The 23,234-nt window shown below is 44.6% G+C and overlaps 1 protein-coding gene across 1 annotated transcript in view; it reads left to right on the forward strand.

Moving 5' to 3' along the window:
• LOC115105423 (rho GTPase-activating protein 32-like) overlaps positions 1-23,234 on the forward strand; it is a 225,765-nt gene that overhangs the window by 150,697 nt on the left and 51,834 nt on the right. Inside the window, 6 exon segments of the mRNA XM_029627457.2 lie at positions 2,497-2,583; positions 9,175-9,312; positions 16,523-16,615; positions 17,056-17,178; positions 19,134-19,211; positions 21,439-21,520. Of these exon segments, the coding sequence (XP_029483317.2) occupies positions 2,497-2,583; positions 9,175-9,312; positions 16,523-16,615; positions 17,056-17,178; positions 19,134-19,211; positions 21,439-21,520 (601 nt within the window).

The raw sequence follows: 23,234 nt of genomic DNA on the forward strand, positions 1-23,234 counted from the left end.
TACTGCTATCACCGTACTACTATGGCTGACCCTCTAAAACAACACATTTCACTGCACCTATGTGACAAAACATTATTTTTGTATATACAAGCATAAGCACACACACATTCATGGACAAATTTAAACCAAGTAACAGCCCCAGATTTATACAAAGCACTGCTGTTTAGCCTATATATCAACTGTACAGTCTCTGCTGTGGATGGTGAAGGCAGCCTACTACTGATCAGTGTTCTGTTGTTGTGTTCCATGTTGGGTGGGATCCTGCCCCAGTCCCACTGCTCCTAGATCAGTGTATTGACAACCTTGATGCTATCCTGAGGGGAACACTACGAAGCACGCTAGATCTACTCAGGCATGTCTAAAGCTAGCCAGCTTCAGTTAGCATTCCTGAAGGATTAGTTCTGAAGGATTGGTTGCCATAGAAATGTACCTGGCTAAAGGTGAGCCACTTTCGTGGTACCGGTTATCCCGAGTTAAACTCAGACTTGACCAAAGTAAAACTGACTAACTCGCCAAACGACATTTGTAGGTTAAACGCTGAGCTGTCTTCTGCAGCTGCTGAGGGTCTACCACTCATAACAACGAGAGAATCGCAAGGGTTTAAGTTTGTTTTGCCACACAAACAAGACCCCACTTAACCCTGTTTGTGTCTTTGACTGTGTACACATGATCATTTGCCCCCCCCCCGCTGAGGTCAGTGCTTGGACGTGGTGCCCCAGTCAGCACGCCCAGCTCATTCCTTTTTGATATGTCAATCACAGGGATGGATGGGAAGCGGAGAGATACGCGGTGGGCCGTGTGGGGGAGGTGTGTGTGTTGGGGTTGTAGGGGTCTGGTGCCTGTGAGATACGCAGCAGACCCCTTCAGGCACAAAGGACAGCGAGGGCCATTCAGTTTTAATGTGTGTGTGTGTGTCCATAATGTGTGTGCAATGATGGGGGGTGAACACAGAGACTGTTGTACTGTGTGTCTGTGTCTGTGCATGAATGGAGCACACAAACCATACAATTCACTGCACAGTCTTGCAATCAATGGTGGATTGTAAAACATGGTCTCTGCAATAGTAACATTGTGTTAAAGTAAAGCAATTTACCTGGGATTGATTGGGAGATATAGGCTAGCAGCTTCAACTAGGAGAAAAGCAAATTGCTTGTTGGTCACTAATTGGCATGCCTAGCTTAGTAATAGGTGTTGTCAGGTGTCACACATACCTAATGTTGAGAAAGGGAGTACATGGGAGTTTGTTTCCTACTTCCGGTTCAAAAGGGAAAACGGAGCTATAAATTATGCAAAAAATGTCCTTCTCATTTTCATACAAGTCATAGGCTCAATCAAATGAATGACTCCCTGAAATGAGAAGAAATTCTATGTCCCCCAGCATTCGACAAAACCATCTTACAAAGGCCTACAATGTGAGTGTATGGCACTACAGGCCTATAGCATCAAACTGTTGCGAATAACTGTTGAAGTCGGCTTCTGCATCTAAGCTTGTCAGGTCCAGTGCTCACAGCCAGATCAGGGTCCTATTCATTAGGAACCAAACAGAAGCAAACAGTCCGACATGGGGAGGGAGGCGAGGGACTACCTGAATTTGTCCATTGTTTATGTTTGTTTGCGCTTTCATTACAAAACGTTTTTCAATAGTACGATATGTATATCAGATATCAGTTCCTCCGTGGTCTACTGAGTAACATGGAAGAGACGCTCACCTGCTGTGTGGGACGCTCCAGTCCTCATTTATATTTCATAAGAACGTGGGCAGGCAAGCGGGGAGGGGGGCTCAGCTGGGGACAAATCAGTCTCATCATCCCACCTTATGATTGTCCTTCCTTCCTTCATGCTTTATTCTGTCAACTCCTCTTTCAATGTTCTCTTTGTTAGTTAGCTCATCTGGGAAGGGAAGGGACTTGTAACGTTTACATTTGAGGTTCTCTCTCTCTTCCGCTTGCGAAGTCATAGCAAAGGGATTAGGAATTGAGTGTTAAAGTGGTTTCTTCTGTCGGGGATGATACCCGAGCTGGGTTTGTGTGACGCAAAGACAAAGTGATTTGTTCATTGATGAGGGCTGGTGATTTTTCGGTTTTGTTTTCTACACAAAGCGTCTCAGAGTACGAGTGCTGTTCTAGGATCAGATCCCAACTGTCCGTATAATCATATTCACTATAATCTAAAAGGGATAACTGATCCTGGATCAGTACTCCTACACTGAGACGGTTTGTGAATACTTGCCTCGGGCTCAGTATAACTGTCAGGGGTTGTGAGGGATGATAATTATTTTGTTTTGGTTCTACTGAGAGACTCTCTTAGCTCTTGCTTGGAAGAAAGGGAGGGGGGAGGTTAGACAAAGGTTAAAGGGTTGTTTCAACCAAATTATCTGTTGTCATCTGACCACATCTATGCCCTTATGCCATTTGACCCAAAACCCCAAACATGAAGCACTGTGTCTCATACTTTCTCTCTCCCTCTCTCTCCTCCCTTTCCCTCTCTGTATTCCAGCTTTCACTCGCGGATGAACAGAGCGAAGTGACACGGAATGGCTTTGAGTCCAAAGAGCTGCAGTACTTGGTCCAGATCTACTGCCAGGTATGACAGAGTAATCCCCCGGGTGCTGTGATATGCTGCAGTGTCATACTCACTCAATCAGTGCTCTCTCATATACATTTGCACACACACACACACACACACACACACACTTGCACGCAAACCCACACACTCTCACAGACGCACAGTCACATGGAAAATCGCTGTCTTTTGAATCTTGTCACACACCAAATGATGAACGCCCAGTACTGTAAATCATACCCAGCACACCCCTCTGTTAGCTAGTAACGTTACGGGATTGGCTTATTTTTCATTTTTCTGAAAACACTTTGGGTCGTGATTGAAGAATCTTAGTTGCGGGAACGGTGAAGCTGGAACAACCAAACTACTCAACAGAAAGGTCAGATTGGTGATAAGGGTCTCGTGGGAAAGGAGAGTGACAGGGGAATGATGCCGTTTGGCCTTATCCACAATGTTCACAAGGTGTTGAGTAGCAACAAAACACACAACTTGAAAAAGACGTCTGGCATACCATCCGAATCTTCTCCTTGGCAATTGTTTCCCTCTCATCAGAGACCTAGCGAAGCAATTCAATAAAACCCTTGCCCAATTTCATCGTCTATTGATCAAAATGTTTTTTTTTTTTACGTTTAACTTGGGTGTTTCTCCTAAATTTAACATGTAGGACATCTCTAGGGACTTCCTAGTTCAAGGTTCACTGAAGACATGCCTTCCATTTTACTGAATTCCATTTTCTTAAGCTCACATGTGCTTTCCAGTTCCCACAATTGCGCACAGGTCCCACACAACCCAGTAACTCCGGTCTCACCCCTTCCACTGACTCACTCGATTCAGGTTTCACACATTTTTCCTCTAGATCGTATTCCATTTGCATGACCTTGGCAATGCCACGGAAAACGGGTGTCTCTGTCCTTGGAAATTCCATCTTTCCTTGGCTTGGTGTTGGAAAGGGGAGCTGAAACTGCTGCACTGTTCCATATATAAGGGGGGAAAGGAGGGTGAACAATTGGCCCAGAGCCACCCTCTTAGTACAGAGAGCGGAGGAGAAAGAATCCAGCCTGCAGGATAGATCGCTTTAGTTCCACAGACTAGTAAGGGAACAGACAAACAAAGGAACTGACTGGAAGTCCCAGTGTCTGAAAGTGGGACAAAGCTACTGTAGCTCACCAAGTACTATACGGAGCCCTACAAAAATATTTCTACAGTCCTGATTCCCTCCTGGTTATTCCCTTATGGCTGCACTAGGATCAGTGGGGCTGGTCGATGCTCTGCAGTCACAGTCACTCCAGCCCTGGCCCCAGTTCAGAAGGATCTTTCTGGGTCAAATCAAAGCAACCAAATTTGTTTTTTTTTCTCCCTCGTTCTGGAACTGGGGTTTTGAGGTTTGCAATCACTCTTGTGAGTCGAAAAAGAAACGGTGAAGCAACTGGATGGAAAATAGGAAGACAGGAGTAGCTTTGAATGCGATGATGAGCTGAGGGCAAGGTTAATTTGGTTTGCACTTATACCACTGGTTTTGTCATCTGCATATGGCTTCTGAAGCATATTCCACCATTTTCTTTCTTTGATATAGATGATGATAAGTGCATGGTGATGCTAAGTGCAGGGAAATTGACCAATTCCATGTTGGGAGCACGTACCTTTGACTTTCCTTCTGGAGAACAAAAGAAAGAGGGGATAGGAAGAGAATAGAAAATAAAGGGTGGGAAGATAGGACAGGAGTGGAGAAATGTGTAAAGGGGGTGACCCACAGAAATGCAGCTTTGTCAGGTTTGTGTTGTCCTTTCAGAGATGAAGGTGGCCGGAGGCTGTAAGCCAGCCATCGAGAAGACTGCCTGGATGAGGGATAGTTACCACACACTGGGGACGTGGGCATTGGACCAGGGAGCAAGAAGAGAAAAGGGGGGACAAGACTGGCCATCGGAGATAAAAACACATGGCCTGCTAAATGGGCTACAACTGGGAATTATTCTGCATTTTGATAAGCTTGCAGTGTGTCCACCTTCTGCTTGAAATTCAGTAGGTCCTTGAAATGTTGCCTTTTTTTGCCAACCTGGAAGTGGCTATGGCTAATAGAGTTATGGATAATTATTTGTCAGCTCATAAAGGGGGACTGTTGGAAGCTTGTCTTCCAGAGCCTGGATACACAGTACTCTGATCTGGCAGAGCTTTCAGAAGTATTAACCCCAACTGCCACCACCACCACCATCCTCAACCTTTCTCCATTTCCACTCTTCCTTCTCCTCCTTTGCTCCCCACAGCTTTCTCAGCCCATGAGCTACATTATCCCCAGGATAAATTCTAAAAGAACCTGTTCCCGGAGCTGACCAAGGGCCTGTCCCAAATTGCACCCTGTTCCCCATAGGGACGTTGCCCGAGGCGCACATCACAACTCGGCACCCTTTCATTTAGATTTCAAAAAGCCCTGGATGGCTTTGTCAATCGCCAGCCGACCCCGATGTATCCCACCAAAGATCTAATGTCTGTTAAGAGTTAACGTATGGATCTGTGTGAATTATCGAGTTCTTGTGTTGTACTCCCAAAATAGCCTCGGCGAATTGATGACTTCATAAATGGATTCCAAACTTAGCTATCCAGGCCAGCACAGTTAAAATGTGAGTTCAGTGAGCTTCAATGGCAACATATTTAGGAACTGTTCCATTCTGTGTGGCATGGTGCCTGTTGGATTTACTCACAATACTAATAAAACAAGTGATTACCCCACCGCATATGTTTCTGGTTTGATTAATAGCAGTACATCCAATATCATAAAATATTTTATTTTTCACTCAATGTTCTGTAGTAGATTCAGGGAACATCGTCCATTGAGGGAGATCCCTATTTCAGGTTAAAATGGGCCCCCCTGTTGAAATTGAAGGATATAATGTCCACCTCTCTTAATTCCACCAGATTTGACCCCTCTTAATAATCCCAGCCATTTAGATTCATCCCCCCTCCATCCATCCATCCCTTCGTCTGTTTTTTTAGCACTGCATCACATTGGCAGACTGATGCTCTGCTTGGGGCAACCACAACCAAACTACAACCATACAAATGGCTGGTCCCTGTCCCCCAGTGGAGTGTTCTGTGGGGAGTCACCCTATCAGGCTTTTTATCCAACCCTGATCAAACACAACTGGATCTTGATAAGCCTATTTGTTATCGTCACAGCCGTGTATATTCCCCCTCAAGCCGATACCACGACAGCTCTCAAGGAACTACACTGGACCTTGTGCAAACTGGAAACTGCAGATCCCGAGGCCGCATTTATTATCGCTGGGGACTTTAATAAAGCAAACTGAGGGAAACGCTACCGAAGTTCTATCAACACATCGCTTCAAAAACTCTCAACCATTGTTACTCTCCCTTCCGGGATTGCTACAAGTCGCTCCCCCGCCCTCCCTTCGGCAAAATCAGATCACGACTCCATTTTGCTTCTCCCTTCCTATAGGCAGAAACTCTTAACAGGAATTACAAATGCTAAGGTCTATTCAACACTGGTCTGATCGGAATTTTCCACGTGGACTGGAAAATGTTCCGGGTTGTCTCTGAGAATAACATTTACGTATACACTGACACGGTGACTGTGTTCATTAGGGAGTGTATAGGGGATGTTGTTCCCACTGTGACAATTAAAACCTATCCAAACCAAAAGCTGGATAGAAGACAGCATTCGTGCAAAACTAAGTGTGTGAACCATCGCATTTAACTACAGCAAGGTGATGAATACACCAGTCCAGTTATGCCCTCGATAAGGAAATCAAAGAGGCAAAACATCAGTACAGATACAAAGTGGAGTCACAATTCAACGGCTCAGACATGAGATGTATGTGGCAGGGACTCCACAAATTACGCATTATATAGAGAAAACCGGCCGTCGCGGACATCGACGCCTTGCTCCCAGACAAGCTTAACACCTTCTTTGCCCGCTTTGAGGATAACACAGTGCCACTGACACGGGCCGCTGCCGCAAGGCTACCGCCATCCCTAGCCACATCCCCGGAACATGCGCAGACAAGCTGGTTGGAATGTCAATCTCTCCCTATCCCCGCTTGATGTCCCCACTTGCTTCAAGATGCCTACTATTGTTTCTGTACCCAAGAATGTGAAGGTAACTGAACAAAATTACTATCTCCCCGTAGCACTCACTTCTGTCATCATGAAGTGCTTTGAGAGACTAGTTAAGGATCATTTTACCTTACCTGACACCCTAGACCCACTCTAATTTGCATACCGCCCCAATAGATCCACTGAGTATTTAATCCACATGGTACTGCATACTGTCCTATCCCATCTGGTCAGGAGGAATATCTATGTAAGAAGGCTGTTCATTGAGTACAGCTCAGCCTTCAACACCATAGTACCCTCCAAGCTCATTATGATGCTCGGGGCCCTGGGCCTGAACCCCGCTCTGTGCGACTAGGTCCTCAACTTCCTGGTGGGCCACCCCCAGGTGATGAAGGTAGGCAACAACACCTCCACTATGCTGATCCTCAACACAGGGGCCCCACAAGGGTGTGTGCTCAGCCCCCTCCTGTACTCCCTGTTTACCCATGATTGCGTGGCCACACACGCTTCCAAGTTTTCAGACGACAACAGTGGTAGCCCTGATTACCAACAACGACGAGACCGCCTACAGGGAAGAGGTGAGGGCCCTGGCGAAGTGACATGAAAATAACCTCTCCCTCAATGTCAACAAAACAAAGGAACTGATCGTGGACTTCAGGAGACAGCAGAGGGAGCGGAGCACGCATTCACATCGACGGGGCCACAGTGAAGAAGGTGAAAAGCTTCAAGTTCCTCAGTCACTGACAGTACACATCACTGACAATCTGAAATAGTCCACCCACACAGTGTGGTGTAGTAGGAGCAACAGCGCCTCTTCAACCTCAGGAAGCTGGCTTGGCCCCTAAGACCCTCACAAACCTTTACAGATGCACCATTGAGAGCATCCTGTCGGGTACGGCAACTGCACCGTCCGCAACCATAGGGCTCTCACCGGAAGCCCACTGCCTGCCCTTCAGGACAGCTACAGCACCCGGTGTCAAAAGAAGGACAAGAAGAACATCAAGGACCTGAGCCACTGCCTGTTCACTCCGCTATAATCCAGAAGGTGAGGTTGGTGCAGCAAAGCTGAGACTGAGAGACTGAAAAACAGCTATCTCAAGGCCATCAGACTGTTAAATAGCCATCACTAGCCGACCTCCACCCAGTACCCTGCCCTAAACTTAGTCACTGTAACTAGGCGGCTACCATCGGGTAACTCATCCCTGCACCTTAAATGCTGCTTCCCTATGTACATAGACATGGAACACTGGTCACTTTAATAATGGACCACTGATCATTTTAATCATGTTTACGTAATGTTTTACTGATTTCATATGTACTATATATACTGTATTCTAGTCAAGGCCATCCTATTTAATTTTTGCTGTACAGTATACTATTCTATCCACGTATTCTTCAATTATACTATATTTTCTATCCACATACTGTCCATAATGTCTATACATCCTAGTATTTCTTAATTCCTTTATTTTACCTTTAGATTTGTGCGTTTTGTTAGATATTACTGCACTTTTGGAGCTAGAGAAACGAGCTTTTCTCTACACTGCAATAATATCAGATTAACATATGTATGGATGCAATGCAATTTGATTTCTTTACAATATGGTGTGTTCGAGTTGGGCTGGAGCAAACGCCTGCATACCCAGTAGCTCTCCAGGACTCTCCAGGAGGAGGGTTGGCCACCCTGCAACATTACAATTATAGCCAAATACTTTTTATGTCTTTATAAAATAATTCCCTCATTCAATGAACCAGGGATCAAACGGCTACGGTGCGCGAGGTAGTTAACCTAAGATGGTTATCTGTTTGTGAGGTTAAAATAATCAGTGTTCATGAGAGATGTTGACAGCATAGGAGTTACTTATCAATTAGGCTATTCTAAGAATATTTTTTTTACTTTGTCAAAATTGCATGGCCGGTATTGTATAGAGGAGAATCCGAGTCAATTTTGAGAGCTTGAGAGATTGTTTTACATCCAGAGTTGCAGCATTGGTTTCATCAACTGCGCTCCCGTATCCGTGTTGGCCATTTGTGGTTATACACGAGTGCCGGTGGAAAGTTATTTGAGGACATGACAATGACATTAATTTATGCTAAACAGTTAACTAGTCAGAACTACACTATGTTTTGAATTGCCTATCGTCGTCCCCCCCACCCCCCCACTGGAACACACGCAGGTGATGCACACACAATGACTTTTCCAGGATTTTCATTGATGACCAAAAACTATCACTGGGCAAATGATTAAAGTTTGATATTGTGATTTTTTTTATTTGTCCATGTAATCTGCCTGTCCAACAATTAGTTTGTTTTACTTGCCCGGGCAAGCGGACAGCGTTAATGTCGAGCCCTGCCCCCTCTCTGATCCCCCTAGTAAAAGCATAGAGCTCCCCTCCTGTCACCCCGTCTCAGCGGTGGATTCTGAATTAGGGCGTGAGGGGTATCTGTTACCAGGCTAGTAAAGGGCTGATGCACCTCCTCTGTCTTTGGAAACGTTCTCTCTCCTCTCTTTCCCACTGGCTGACTCTTGGTTTTTCTCCGCAGGGCCGGAACTGGATTGTGAAGCGCAGCTATGAAGATTTTCGTGTCCTGGATAAGCACCTGCACCTCTGCATATATGACCGCCGCTTCTCGCAGCTGCCGGAGCTGCCTCGATTCGACAGTCTGAGTGATCGCGCCGAGGTAAGACGCCTGGTCTCAGTACAGCCGATGTGCCACCCCTCCCAACACCCCTATATCACCATTCAGATGGTCTCTCCCAGTCTCCAGTCTCCCACTTTGAATGCCGCCTCAAAGCTTATGACTGCAAGGACTATATTATGCCCTTCAGGGTTATACATGATAACGGTTTAGGGTTCAGACAGAAACCAGAGGCAAAATACAGGGCTCACTTCAGAACAGTTTTGCGACCGTTTCCATGCTAGAGTGAAATACCAGTACAATGTCCATGTAGTTTTTGCTTGTTTTACAAACTCCTGCCTAGGTCTTTGTTGCAGGCTGATTCATGGCCTAAATGAGTGAAAGTGTCCAATTGTGCTGTCTCTGTGTTTAGGCGTTTAGAAAGCCTCTCCATCCCTGTGACGGGAGCTTTCGCTCTCTTACACCCTCCCTCTCTCTTACACTTTCCCCTCTTTTCTCCTCTCTTTCCCCTCCCTCTCTCTTATACCCACCCTCTCTCTTTCACCTCTCTTTTCCCCTCTCTTTCCCCTCCCTCTCTCTTACACCCCCTCCTTCTCTCTTTCCCCTCTCTTTTCCCTCCCTCTCTCTTACACCCTCCCCTCTCTCTTTCCCCCTCCCTCTCTCTTTCCCCTCTCTTTTCCCTCCCTCTCTCTTACACCCTCCCTCTCTCTTTTCCACTCCCTCTCTCTTTCCCCTCTCTTTTCCCCTCTTTCCCCTCCCTCCCTCTCTCTTTCCCCTCTCTTTCCCCTCTTTCCCCCTCCCTCCCTCTCTCTTTCTCCTCTCTTTTCCCTCCCTCCCTCTCTCTTTCTCCTCTCTTTTCCCTCTCTCTCTTTCCCCTCCCTCCCTCTCTTTCCCCTCTCTTTTCCCCCTCTCTTTCCCCTCCCTCCCTCTCTTTCCCCTCTCTTTTCCCCTCTCTTTCTCCTCCCTCCCTCTCTCTTTCCCCTCCCTCTCTCTTTCCCCTCCCTCTCTCTTTCCCCTCCCTCCCTCTCTCTTTCCCCTCCCTCCCTCTCTCTTTCCCCTCTCTTGAACACACACTCTCACTCTTTACAGTAGTTTTCACAGCGAAAGCCCACTTGAACTGTGGCATATCTTCACAACTAAATCGATGGCCTTTGAAGTTTGGAGTGGCTGTTAATGCCTACCTTTTTATGATCCTTCAGTCCATGGGGGAAAAAAGGCCCTAATACTCCTAAATAGAGACTCCCACGGAGGTAGGCTGACTAGGCACCACTTTGAATGCATCCCAAATGGCACCCTGTTCCCTTCATAGTGCACTACTTTTGACCAGAGCTCTATTGGCCGTTCTCAAAAGTAGTACACTATATAGGGTGCCATTTGGGATGCAGGTCGTCCGGTCCCCAGTGTAATGGGAAACACTGGGAGGCCCGGGCGGCATGTTGACTAATCACAGGAGGTCAGATTACTACGCCCACAATGAAAGCATGGGTCCTTCAGTAGTGGAATGTTCAGCACTAAACAGGACTAGTACAACAGGTTGTTAGGGTTTTCACAAAACAAGGCTGAGGAAATAGGCCTACCTCAGTCGTGATTGGTTGAACATGATGTCGAACCTTTCGGTTTAATCTGTGTCTGCGGCTGCTGGAACAAATAATAGCGGAGAGTGCGCGTCTAGTAATTTCAGGCAGCCCAGCTTTACAAATAGTTTTTCGGGAGGCTGCGTGCTCAAACTGTCATTGTCTGATTGTAGCTTTCAGGCATTTAATACAGAGGTTCTTACAGGAGGAATTGTTGTACGGGAAAATTGGCTTCAATTGAAATGTCACTAACAGTATTGTCGAGGGGCTGATTTGCCGCTCCCTCAGTTTGGTACCTATCTACCGCAGTTATTTGGATTAGTCTTAGCCTAACTAGTATGTTAACCATCATATTGCCTGCTCATTACAATACACAATGGCCACTGTTGTGTAGGCCAGTACATGGAGCTCTAAATTGCCTGGTCGAAATGAGTTGACATTAGCTCACACAATGTCTTCCATGACTCATTAAGTCTAAGACCTGAAAAGAGTTGGTCCGAATATTCTGCGAAATCAGGAGACTTACTGCTAATCAACTAATCCATCTCCCTATTGATTCCGTTAGCCAGTCAGTCCCCCCCTCTAAGGCCTCCATGTTGTGCTTGGCTTTACTCTTGTTTTACCCTATGTTCTCTAGTCTTTGTCTTTCTGGAGAGTCTTGGCCCTCTTTTGGTCTGTGTTTGCTTGGCCATGTTGACACTCGAGGAAGGAGGACTAAGGAGAGACACTGGCGGCGGCGCAAATGGTACCATATTCCCTACATAGTGCGACACTTTTGATCAGAGCCCTGGTCAAAAGTAGTGCACTGTATGAGGACTATGGTGCCATTTGGGGCGCATACACACACTGTCTGGCACACACAGGGGAAGGCTCACTCTTGGATTAGTGCGCTGAATAGGACAAGTCTTGTGGGAAGCGCCAGGGTATTCATCACCAACAGTAACCAACAACTGCAGCACAACAAGGAAAGCATCCATGTCATCAGAGAAAAGCTTTCCTTACCCACCCTGGCTTATTATAGCCCAGACCAGAGCGTTCATGGCCTTCCTTCTCTGCTGCTCTGCAAAACAAGTCCTCTATACAGAAGCCTACTTTACCCTCCAAATCAAGTGCTTAGTATTGTAGCACTGTTGGCACTCGTTTCATTTCTTGAAAGTTTGGGGCTTTCTTTTTGTCCCAGGCTAACCCGTTTTTATCATTTAGGCAAAACGTGGTGTCCACTTCAACGTTCTGTACTCTCCCTCCCTGCAACGTTTGACGGATGAGGGTTGTTTAGGGAAATGTTTGATTTATCCCAAGATCCGTTTAAATGTTGTCAGCTTCGTCTTCATTGAGCTCCCTCAAGGTGACGTGTGGCCTTCATGACATTTTTGAACAGATCTGATAGCTCCTTTAACCATTGTTTGGACTGGTTAGTGCCACAATGAAGTCTCAAATAAAAAACAAACATATTTTTTTAAACCCGGGCATGCTTTGTCATTTACACATCTTATTATCTTCCACATATATATCTTCCACATATCTTCACCGGTTCCTCTTGGCCAGATTTGTCCTGGCTGTGGGTTTAGTTAGGGTTAATCTGGTTATACATATTTACATTTATGTTGTACTGTTACTTTTAAAACCAGTGCTGAAGTGGCAGTGTCATGTACATGTCGTCAGATTGTGCCCCATTCGGCCCCTTCCTCTGGGCTACAACACTCGGCCTCTGTGGGTGTGTTGGTCGTCCCTGGCCTGATTGGGTTCGCACGGTGCCAGCTCATGTACTGGAATCGATGTGGCAGGCAGCGGCCTAGAACCTCCGGGAGAGAAAGAGAGAGGGTCGTGAGAGGGCCCCACGTCTGGCCCCGTGCCCACCACTTCAATGGTCTCTGCTCTAACCTCTTCTCCCTACTCTAATTTCTTGTCTCCTATAATCTCTCTCTCTCTATCCCTTCCTCTTCTCCTAACCTCTCATTTCCTCTGCTCTGCTTTCCTATCATCTCTCCTTTCTCATATCCTCTTTCCTTTCCTCTAACCTCACTTAGTCCTCGCCTCTCTTTGGGCTCAGTTCTCTAACCTCTACCTGTCCCCACTTTTCCTCTCTCTTCTCTTCCCTTATTTAACCTCTCTTCTCTTCCCTTATTTAACCTCTCTTCTCTTCCCTTATTTAACCTCTCTTCTCTTCCCTTATTTAACCTCTCTTCTCTTCCCTTATTTAATCTATCTTCTCTTCCCTTATTTAATCTCTCTTCTCTTCCCTTATTTAACCTCTCTTCTCTTCCCTTATTTAACCTCTCTTCTCTTCCCTTATTTAACCTCTCTTCTCTTCCCTTATTTAACCTCTCTTCTCTTCCCTTATTTAACCTCTCTTCTCTTCCCTTATTTAACCTCTCTTCTCTTCTCTTATTTAACCTCCTCTTCCCTTATTTAACCTCTCTCCTCTTCCCTTTCTTCTCCTCCCTTATTTAACCTCTCTTCTCTTCCCTTATTTAACCTCTCTTCTCTTCCCTTATTTAACCTCTCTTCTCTTCCCTTATTTAACCTCTCTCCTCTTACCTTATTTAACCTCTCTCCTCTTACCTTATTTAACCTCTCTCCTCTTCCCTTATTTAACCTCTCTCCTCTTCCCTTATTTAACCTCTCTCCTCTTCCCTTATTTAACCTCTCTCCTCTTCCCTTATTTAACCTCTCTCCTCTTCCCTTATTTAACCTCTCTTCTCTTCCCTTATTTAACCTCTCTCCTCTTCCCTTATTTAACCTCTCTCCTCTTCCCTTTCTTCTCTTCCCTTATTTAACCTCTCTTCTCTTCCCTTATTTAATCTCTCTTCTCTTCCCTTATTTAATCTCTCTTCTCTTCCCTTATTTAACCTCTCTTCTCTTCCCTTATTTAACCTCTCTTCTCTTCCCTTATTTAACCTCTCTCCCCTTCCCTTATTTAACCTCTCTCCTCTTCCCTTATTTAACCTCTCTCCTCTTCCCTTATTTATCCTCTCTCCTCTTCCCTTATTTAACCTCTCTTCTCTTCCCTTATTTAACCTCTCTTCTCTTCCCTTATTTAATCTCTCTTCTCTTCCCTTATTTAACCTCTCTCCTCTTCCCTTTCTTCTCTTCCCTTATTTAACCTCTCTTCTCTTCCCTTATTTAACCTCTCTTCTCTTCCCTTATTTAACCTCTCTCCTCTTCCCTTATTTAACCTCTCTCCTCTTCCCTTTCTTCTCTTCCCTTATTTAACCTCTCTTCTCTTCCCTTATTTAATCTCTCTTCTCTTCCCTTATTTAACCTCTCTTCTCTTCCCTTATTTAACCTCTCTCCTCTTCCCTTATTTAACCTCTCTCCTCTTCCCTTATTTAACCTCTCTCCTCTTACCTTATTTAACCTCTCTCCTCTTCCCTTTCTTCTCTTCCCTTATTTAACCTCTCTTCTCTTCTCTTATTTAACCTCTCTTCTCTTCCCTTATTTATCCTCTCTCCTCTTCCCTTATTTAACCTCTCTCCTCTTCCCTTATTTAACCTCTCTCCTCTTACCTTATTTAACCTCTCTCCTCTTACCTTATTTAACCTCTCTCCTCTTACCTTATTTAACCTCTCTCCTCTTCCCTTATTTAACCTCTCTCCTCTTCCCTTATTTAACCTCTCTTCTCTTCCCTTATTTAACCTCTCTCCTCTTCCCTTTCTTCTCTTCCCTTATTTAACCTTCCTTCTCTTCCCTTATTTAACCTCTCTTCTCTTCCCTTATTTAACCTCTCTTCTCTTCCCTTATTTAACCTCTCTCCTCTTCCCTTATTTAACCTCTCTCCTCTTCCCTTTCTTCTCTTCCCTTATTTAACTCTTCTCTTCCCTTATTTAACCTTTCTTCTCTTCCCTTATTTATCCTCTCTCCTCTTCCCTTATTTAACCTCTCTCCTCTTCCCTTATTTAACCTTCCTTCTCTTCCCTTATTTAACCTCTCTCCTCTTCCATTATTTAACCTCTCTCCTCTTCCCTTATTTAACCTCTCTCCTCTTCCATTATTTAACCTCTCTCCTCTTCCCTTATTTAACCTCTCTCCTCTTCCCTTATTTAACCTCTCTCCTCTTCCCTTATTTAACCTCTCTCCTCTTCCCTTATTTAACCTCTCTTCTCTTCCCTTATTTAACCTCTCTCTCTCCTCTTCACTCCTCTCTAATTGGCCTCCAGTGGAGTGTTTGATTCCCTCTGCTAGGCGCTCACCAGTCACTCTTTCCTTTTGCCCTTTCTCTCTCTCTCATGCGGTCTTTTTTCTCCTCTCTATTTGTCTCTCTATCTCTCTCGCTCTCTCAATTAAGTTATTTCTGTAGTTATCACAGACGCTAGTCCCTCTTGAGATTCTTTAACTTGATCTAACAATGTCTTTTGATGGTGACAGAGACACACGTATGTTGTTGCCTACTGTATCTCACTCACATGAGGTTTTCACACTGTCTCGCTATTCTTGTATTGTCCTAGCCTTTATAGAATATGGAACATGAAGGACCACCACAGACCTATGAAATCTCCTGGCCATCTTTTGTGCATTACTCAAGAAGTCGCCTCAAAAAATAGAAACAACCTTCATTTCAGTATCATTAGGATTGACTGCATTATGAGCTCAGTCATTCTGGCTCATGCTCATTGAGATGTGTTTATCCTGCCTGAGAGCAGCTGAAGTGTTTTGGAACGCCCATTATGCCTCTAAAGTACTGTGGTACCCTCCTACAGTACTAGAGGTGCTGACAAACTCATTGAGCTCGCACACATGCACACTTTCCAATTTTCTCTCACACAAATTATTTGACTCGTCCTCTCTCCTTACTCTCTCTCGCTCACTCTCTCACACACGCACACTTTTGTGTGTTTACTGCTTCCTGTCCAGAAGTAGTACATCACCTTGGTGAAATGAACACACAATTACAGTGAAACCTAAAAACAGCTCTCTCAATGACAACTAGCTTGTGAAGCACAGACTAAAAGCCATTTCTCTGACTCCCGCCTCACACTGAAACACATTTGTAGGACTGTGAGTAGAGTAGTCATTGGCAGAACATGGGCAATTCAGTTTTGCATAGGGCATATAAGTTGTGTATATATTTTAGTAGTGCAAGCGAAAAAAAGGCACTGCACAAAACAAATATTTGTGTTCCGCTGACATCAAATGTATTACCATGGGTCCCCTGAAAATCATTTGCCCTGCTTAAAAACGAGAGTGCTTCTTGTTTTTGATTGGTTGCAGATGTAAACACCCTTAGCAGCCTCATCGGGTTGAGTTAAATTGAAACTGTATACTCCCCTGGTGGTAGGCAGATACGCAACCAGAGTTGATTTCTTTCGTTAATGGCCTCTTGATTGGATACATTTCCCTGAAGAGTCTGCCAGCCTGAAGGCCATGATAGTGCTGATGATAATTCCGCTTAAAGTCTGATACCTTTTGTTATTTAGTTTGTTCGTGTATTTCCAGTTAGGAGGCCACCTATCTGATTTAGGATCAGTAATGCCAGCCTCACCCATCATGTACATAACAACCACGCTGTCTCTGGATCAGTTGTAAATACCACGCAAAGTGGCCGCACAGGATTCGCATACACTACCTATAGCTGTAGGTCAATCGACACCACTCTGTAGAGCTACAGTGACAGTGACAGGGTGTTGTGTGGTTTTATATAGGTGTTTTACACATGGTCTGTTTCTGGTTTCCTCTCACAGGCAGTTTCCCAGATGCTGATGGCTTACCTCTCCCGCCTCACAGCTATCGCTGACAACAAGATCAACTGTGGGCCTGCCCTCACATGGATGGAGGTGAGCTTCTGTCTGGGTTTATGTCTATCAATCTCCCACTCTACACAAATACACCACACATAAAACATAGTTTTCCATTTTCTCTCTCTTTTGAACAGCTTACTGCTCTTCATTCCTTAATCACATATTTATATATATATATATATATATATATATATATATATATATATATATATATTAAACCAACAAATTCTTATTTACAATGACGACCTACCCCAGCCAAACGCGGACGGCGCTGGGCCAATTGTGCGCCTCCCTATGGGACTCCCAATCACAGCCGGATGTGATATTCGAACCAGGGACTGTAGTGATGCCTCTTGCACTGAGATGAAGTGCCTTACACACACTAGAACCGTAACTCACCAACCCAGTGTAACCTGTCTACATTGATAGACAGTAAATATGACACTACCTTGACTGTGTGTGTGTGTGTTTTCCAGGTTGATAACAAAGGCAACCACTTACTGGTCCACGAGGAGTCCTCCATCAACGTGCCCGCCATCGCCGCCGCCCATGTCATCAAACGCTACATCGCCCAGGCCGCCGACGAGCTCTCCTTCGAGGTGACAGGGAGGGTTGACACACATTTAAACAACCATGCACACACACACTCACATGGACATACAGTACATTCAGAAAGTATTTAGACCCCTTTTCCACATTTTGTTTCATTACAGCTTTATTCTAAAATTGATTTTTTTTCCCCCCCTCATCAATCTACACACATAATGACAAAGCAAAAACAGGTTTGTAGAAATGTTTGCAAATCCATTAAAAAATGTCAAATGAAATATCATATTTACTTAAGTATTCAGACCCTTTACTCAGTACTTTGTTGAAGCACCTTTGGAAGTGGTTAATGCCTTGAGTATTATTGGGTTTGACTCTACAAGCTTGGCACCTGCATTCAGGGAGTTCCTCCCGTTCTTCTCTGCAGATCCTCTCAAGCTCTGTCAGGTTGGATGGGGAGCGTTGCTGCACAGCTAATTTCAGGTCTCTCCAGAGACGTTCGATCAGGTTCAAGTCCGGGCTCTGGCTGGGCCACCTAAGGACATTCAGACACTTGTCCCGAAGCCACTCCTGCGTTGTCTTGGATGTGTGCTTAGGGTCGTTTTCCTGTTGGAGATGAACCTTCGCACCAGTTTCATCAAGGATCTCTCTGTACTTTGCTCCATTCATCTCTCCCTCGATCCTGACTAGTCTCCCAGTCCCTGTCACTGAAAAACATCCCCACAGCATGACGCTGCCACCACCATGCTCCACCGTAGCAATGGTGCCAGGTTTCCTCCATATGTGACACTTGGAATTCAGGCCAAAAAGTGAAATCTTGGTTTCATCAGACCAGAGAATCTTGTTTCTCATGGTGTTAGTCCTTTAGGTGCCCTGTCATGTGCCTTTTACTGAGGAGTGGCCTCTGTCTGGCCACTCTACGATTTAGGCCTGATTGGCGGGGAGCTGCAGAGATGGTTGTCCTTCTGGAAGGTTCTCCCATCTCCACAGAGGAACTCTGGAGCTCTGTCAGAGTGACCATCTGGTTCTTGGTCACCTCTCTGACCAAGGCCCTTCTCCCCTGATTGCTCAGTTTGGCCATGCAGTCAGATCTAGGAATAGTCTTGGTGGTTTCAAACTTCTTCCATTTAAGAATGATGGAGGCCACTGTGTTCTTGTGGACCTTCAATGTGGAATACATTTTTGGTACCCTTCCCCAGATCTGTGCCTTCGCACAATTATGTGTCGGAGCTCTACGGACAATTCCTTCGACCTCGTGGCTGGGTTTTTGCTCTGACATGCACTGTCATCTGTGGGACCTGATGTAGATGTACCATCAATTGATTTGACAACAGGTGGACTCCAATCAATTGGAGACAGGATACACCCGAGTTCAATTTTGTGTCTCATAGCAAAGGGTCTAAGTACTTATGTAAATACATTATTTCTGTTTTTTTTAAATAAATAAATAAGCAAACATTTTGCTTTGACACTATGGGGTATTGTCTGAGATTGGTTAGGAAAAAAACTATTTTTTCAATTTTAGAATAAGGCTGTAACATAATAAAATTTGGAAAAAGTCAAGGGGTCTGAATACTTTCCGAATACACGGAGATGTCATGGATGAATGGATGTTCTTGTATGCGGTAATAAATAATCATATGTATAATATGAGAACGTTTCTCTTTGCGGTATGGACGCCATGACTGGTTATCTGCATCATATTTACTCTTTATATAGACGCCTCAATACATTCCGTTGTTCCTAGGGTGGTGTTTCTCCATTCCTCTTTTCATACACTACATCTGATTCTACATCTAATTATTATGTAGAAATACATTCTGATGCAGTTAGTGGTTCCCAAACTTTTCTTAGCAAGGTACCCCTAATAAAATACCCTCTATAGTATGGGTTAGTTAGTATGTAGTTTCCCCACAAAAGTATTCACAGCCTGACTTGATCCAGCTATCCCTGCTTTCTTCTTCTCTCTCCCCCTTTCCCCTTCTCCTCTCTCTCTCTCCACTGACAGGTTGGGGACATCGTGTCTGTTATTGACATGCCCCCCAAAGAGGACACCACGTGGTGGAGGGGCAAGCACGGCTTTCAGGTTGGTGGCCCAGAAGCGCGCACACACACACACACACACACTGTGTCTCAGTCTAGAATCTGGGGTTGATAAGTTGCATACAGATGGCTTGGCATCCACATCTACTGATCTACGATCGACTCCACAAGGCCAGGATTTCAATTGTGCTTTCCTCATTTGGTTCTTATTTGGTTTGGCTGTTTAGCAAATTTTACTCTTGAGTACAAATGAAAATTGGCTCGTATTGTTCATTTGGGTGAAACGTTTCTCTTGTCAGTTAATACATACATACAAAATGCGTACAGAATAAGTGGTTGTTCTTGATCGGGATGTGATTGTATTAGCTAAGCTAAGTTTTCCAGTATTCCATTTAAAGTGAACAATAGTCTTTCTTTGAACCCAGCTGAACTTCCTGTGCCCTTCGCATTGAACTGCGGCAGTGTTCTGGTCATAGCTTACCCTTAGCATTGCCTCCTGCGCGCTTGGCTCTCCGCTCGCTGCCCCGGGGATTCGGGCCAGTTGGGAGGGCAGCCATGTTGGATGGGGCTTCACAACATGTTATGGAACGCAAGGATGATCGGGAACTGTTGGGCTTGTTGTACTGTAGCTGTGTATATACTGAGTTGACAGAGGAGAGTAGCTTGTTTGTTTGGTTTTGGTATATCAGAGTAAGGTATTAACTGTTTAATTTTTCAATAATGTAACTCATGGCACTCATTCCTAGGAAGAATTGTCTCATACATACATGTCTTCAGCAAAGATGTCATAACTATGTTGTTACACGGTGTTGGTCCTTGAAACCAATCTGGATATTGGCGAAAACACCACCGTGTTTGTTACTACTAGATATTGAAACGTTGATTGGATGGTATGTCAATTAGCACAAAGCAGATGTCCATGTCCTCCCTCCTATTGCCACCGGAGGTCAGTCAGTCACCCTAGAGGCAGGCTGAGTCCGTCTATGACTGGAGGTGGATAGGCAGCTGACATCTGTCTTTATTTACCAGCCTGAGCCTCATAGAAAGAGCGGGTGAGAGAGAGCGATAGGGAAGGAGAGAAAAGGCTGGAGGAGCAACAGAGAGGGAGAGAGCAAATCCAACCATGGAAAGGGTGAGCTGCATTTGTTGAATGCTCAGCATGAGTCAACTCTTTCTATAGTATTGTCACTAGACAGCTGGACCTTGGATCCCTATGATGGTCACATTCAACCTTCAACCCCTTTATCAGTCACATTACTACAAGATGGAGGCAGTGTATGTTGCAAAGCGTGCAGGTTCTGTACTCCGAAGCTAGTAGAAACACTTATTTGACAGTGTATTAGTGTCGTCCGGGTCTCTTATGTTAGGAATCGCACAAGTCAAGATGTGTTCCTCAGTGGACTAGATGATTAGTTGTAGTAACAGAATGGTTTTGTCACGCTGCTCTACTGGGAATGGCTTTTGTTTTAGCACTTTCCCCTGTCTTCATTAAAGCACGCAAAAATATCGATACCTAGTCTTCCTCCAAGCCCCTTAAGTGAAGCCTAGAGATCTTCTATTATTTTTTTATTTTATTGGCATCTTATGTCTCTTATGCATCTTATGTCTCTTTTGTATTGGTAGAATCAGTTGTGTTAGATCAGAAATTAGTTGTTTTACACATGTTTATTGTTAACTCGTAAATACATTTGAAGATTACTTTTAACATCTGTGTTCAATAAGGATATCTTGCTTTCTGGTTGACTGGAGATTTGAAACGATCACAGTATGTTCTTGACTGTTCTTCTGATATAAAACATTTGGGGTATACACACGTGCACGCAGACAAACACACATATCGACCCCACCGGGCTTTACCTCCGCATCAGATGGCACTGAAAAGTCCTAAATACCATAGCTTGGGCAGCTATTCAGCCACATGATCTTGACTGAACACTGCCAAGTAGTATCCTGGGGTCAAAGTACGCCCTGCGCTGGTCTTGCACAAACCTTTTAGTACATGTTTATACCAACTGCCTATGGACTCCTTAATACATAGAGGTCTCCAGCATAATACCCGAAACACAGTGGTGAAATGTTGATATTAACCGCACAACATTGAAGAAGGGCCTTCTTAAGTGGATGAAGCTTGTTTATCAGTCTTTAATGGTAATGCGCTCTTTCGCTCGCTCTCTCACACTGACACACACACACACACACGGTTACTGATCCTCTCTGCTTACTCTCGCACTCTCTCTCTCTCTCTAAAAGTCTTGTGTGTCCTCTCCCAGGTTGGCTTCTTTCCCAGTGAGTGTGTGGAGCTGATAAACGACAAGGTGCCGCAGTCCGTCACCAACTCGGTGCCAAAACCAGGTACCGTACTTCCTCTCCAACAACCACAGTGAGGTGTCCTTGAATCTCCTGACGGTCGTTCCCACTGGGTGCTATGTTGTTTTGAGTGGTGTGTGGATAAAGTACGGCTTATCAAAAAATGTGCGGTTGTTGTGGCGGCTTTGACATTATTAACTATGAACGACTAACTAGATATCTCTATTTCTGCTAGCAGGAAGCAATTGGTTATAGAAAATGTGTATATCAGTGTGATAAGGTATTATAATGTCTGGTGAGATTGGGGGGGGGGGGGGGGTTCCCAACAAGGATCTCATCTGGAAGTGTGTGGTGTGATGATGTGGTGGATGGGATTTTGGTATGTCGTGGTGACTAAACTGCAGCAGGTGCTAGTGCCACTCTGTGGAGGAGTAAGGGTAATGCGCTACACAAGTGTCTCTGTCTAAGGCCAGCTGAGGCTAAAGCACCTAGCATTCCACCTGGAAGGTTTAGTGACAGCATGAGCCTCGGGATTGATTGAAGAGGCTTGTGTATTCAACACCACACTAGACTGCAAAATAAAAACAGACAGTGCATTTGGAAAGTGTTCAGACCCCTTGACTTTTTCCACATTTTGTTACGTTACAGCCTTATTCTAAAATTGATTAAATTATTATTTATTCTCATCAATCTACACGTTACATCATAATGACAAAGCGAAAACAGGTTTTTAGGAATGTTTGCAAATGTATACATTTATTTTAAAAAAACAGGTACCTTATTTACATACAGTACCAGACAAAAGTTTGGACACACCTACTCACTCAAGGGTTTTTCTTTATTTGTATTATTTTCTACATTGTAGAATAATAGTGAAGACATTAAAACTATGAAATAACACATATGGAATCATGTATTAACCAATAACGTGTTAAACAAATCAATATATTTTCTATTTTGGATTCTACAAAGTAACCACCCTTTGCCTTGATGACAGCTTTGCACACTCTTGGCATTCTCTTAACCAGCTTCACTTGGAATGCTTCTCCAACAGTCTTGAAGGAGTTCCCACATATGCTGAGCACTTGTTGGCTGCTTTTCCTTCACTCTGCGGTCCAACTCATCCCAAACCATCTCAATTGGGTTGAGGTCGGGGGATTGTGAAGGCCAGGTTATCTGATGCAGCACTCCATCACTCTCCTTCTTGGTCAAATAGCCCTGACACAGCCTGGAGGTGTGTTGGGTCATTGTCCTGTTGAAAAACAAATGATAATCCCACTAAGCAAAAACCAGATGCGATGGCGTAGTGCTGTAGAATGCTGTGGTAGCCATGCTGGTTAAGTGTGCCTTGAATTCTAAATAAATCACTGACTGTGTCCCCAGCAAAGCACCCCCACACCATCACACCTCCTCCATGCTTCACGGTGGGAACCACACATGCGGAGGGAGATAATCCATTCACCTACTCTGCATCTCACAAAGACATGGTGGTTTGAACCAAAAATCAAACATTTGGACTCATCAGACCAAAGGACAGATTTCCACCGGTCTAATGTCCATTGTTCGGGTTTCTTGGTTGCAAGCAAGTCTCTTCTTATTATTGGTGTCCTTTAGTAGTGGTTTCTTTGACCATGAAGGCCTGATTCATGCAGTCTTCTCTGAACAGTTGATGTTGAGATGTCTGTTACTTGAACTCTGTGTAGCATTTAATTGGCCTGCAATCTGAGGTGCAGTTAACTCTAATGAACTTATCCTCTGC

Source organism: Oncorhynchus nerka, linkage group LG22, assembly GCF_034236695.1.
Source record: "Oncorhynchus nerka isolate Pitt River linkage group LG22, Oner_Uvic_2.0, whole genome shotgun sequence".
Taxonomy (NCBI): domain Eukaryota; kingdom Metazoa; phylum Chordata; class Actinopteri; order Salmoniformes; family Salmonidae; genus Oncorhynchus; species Oncorhynchus nerka.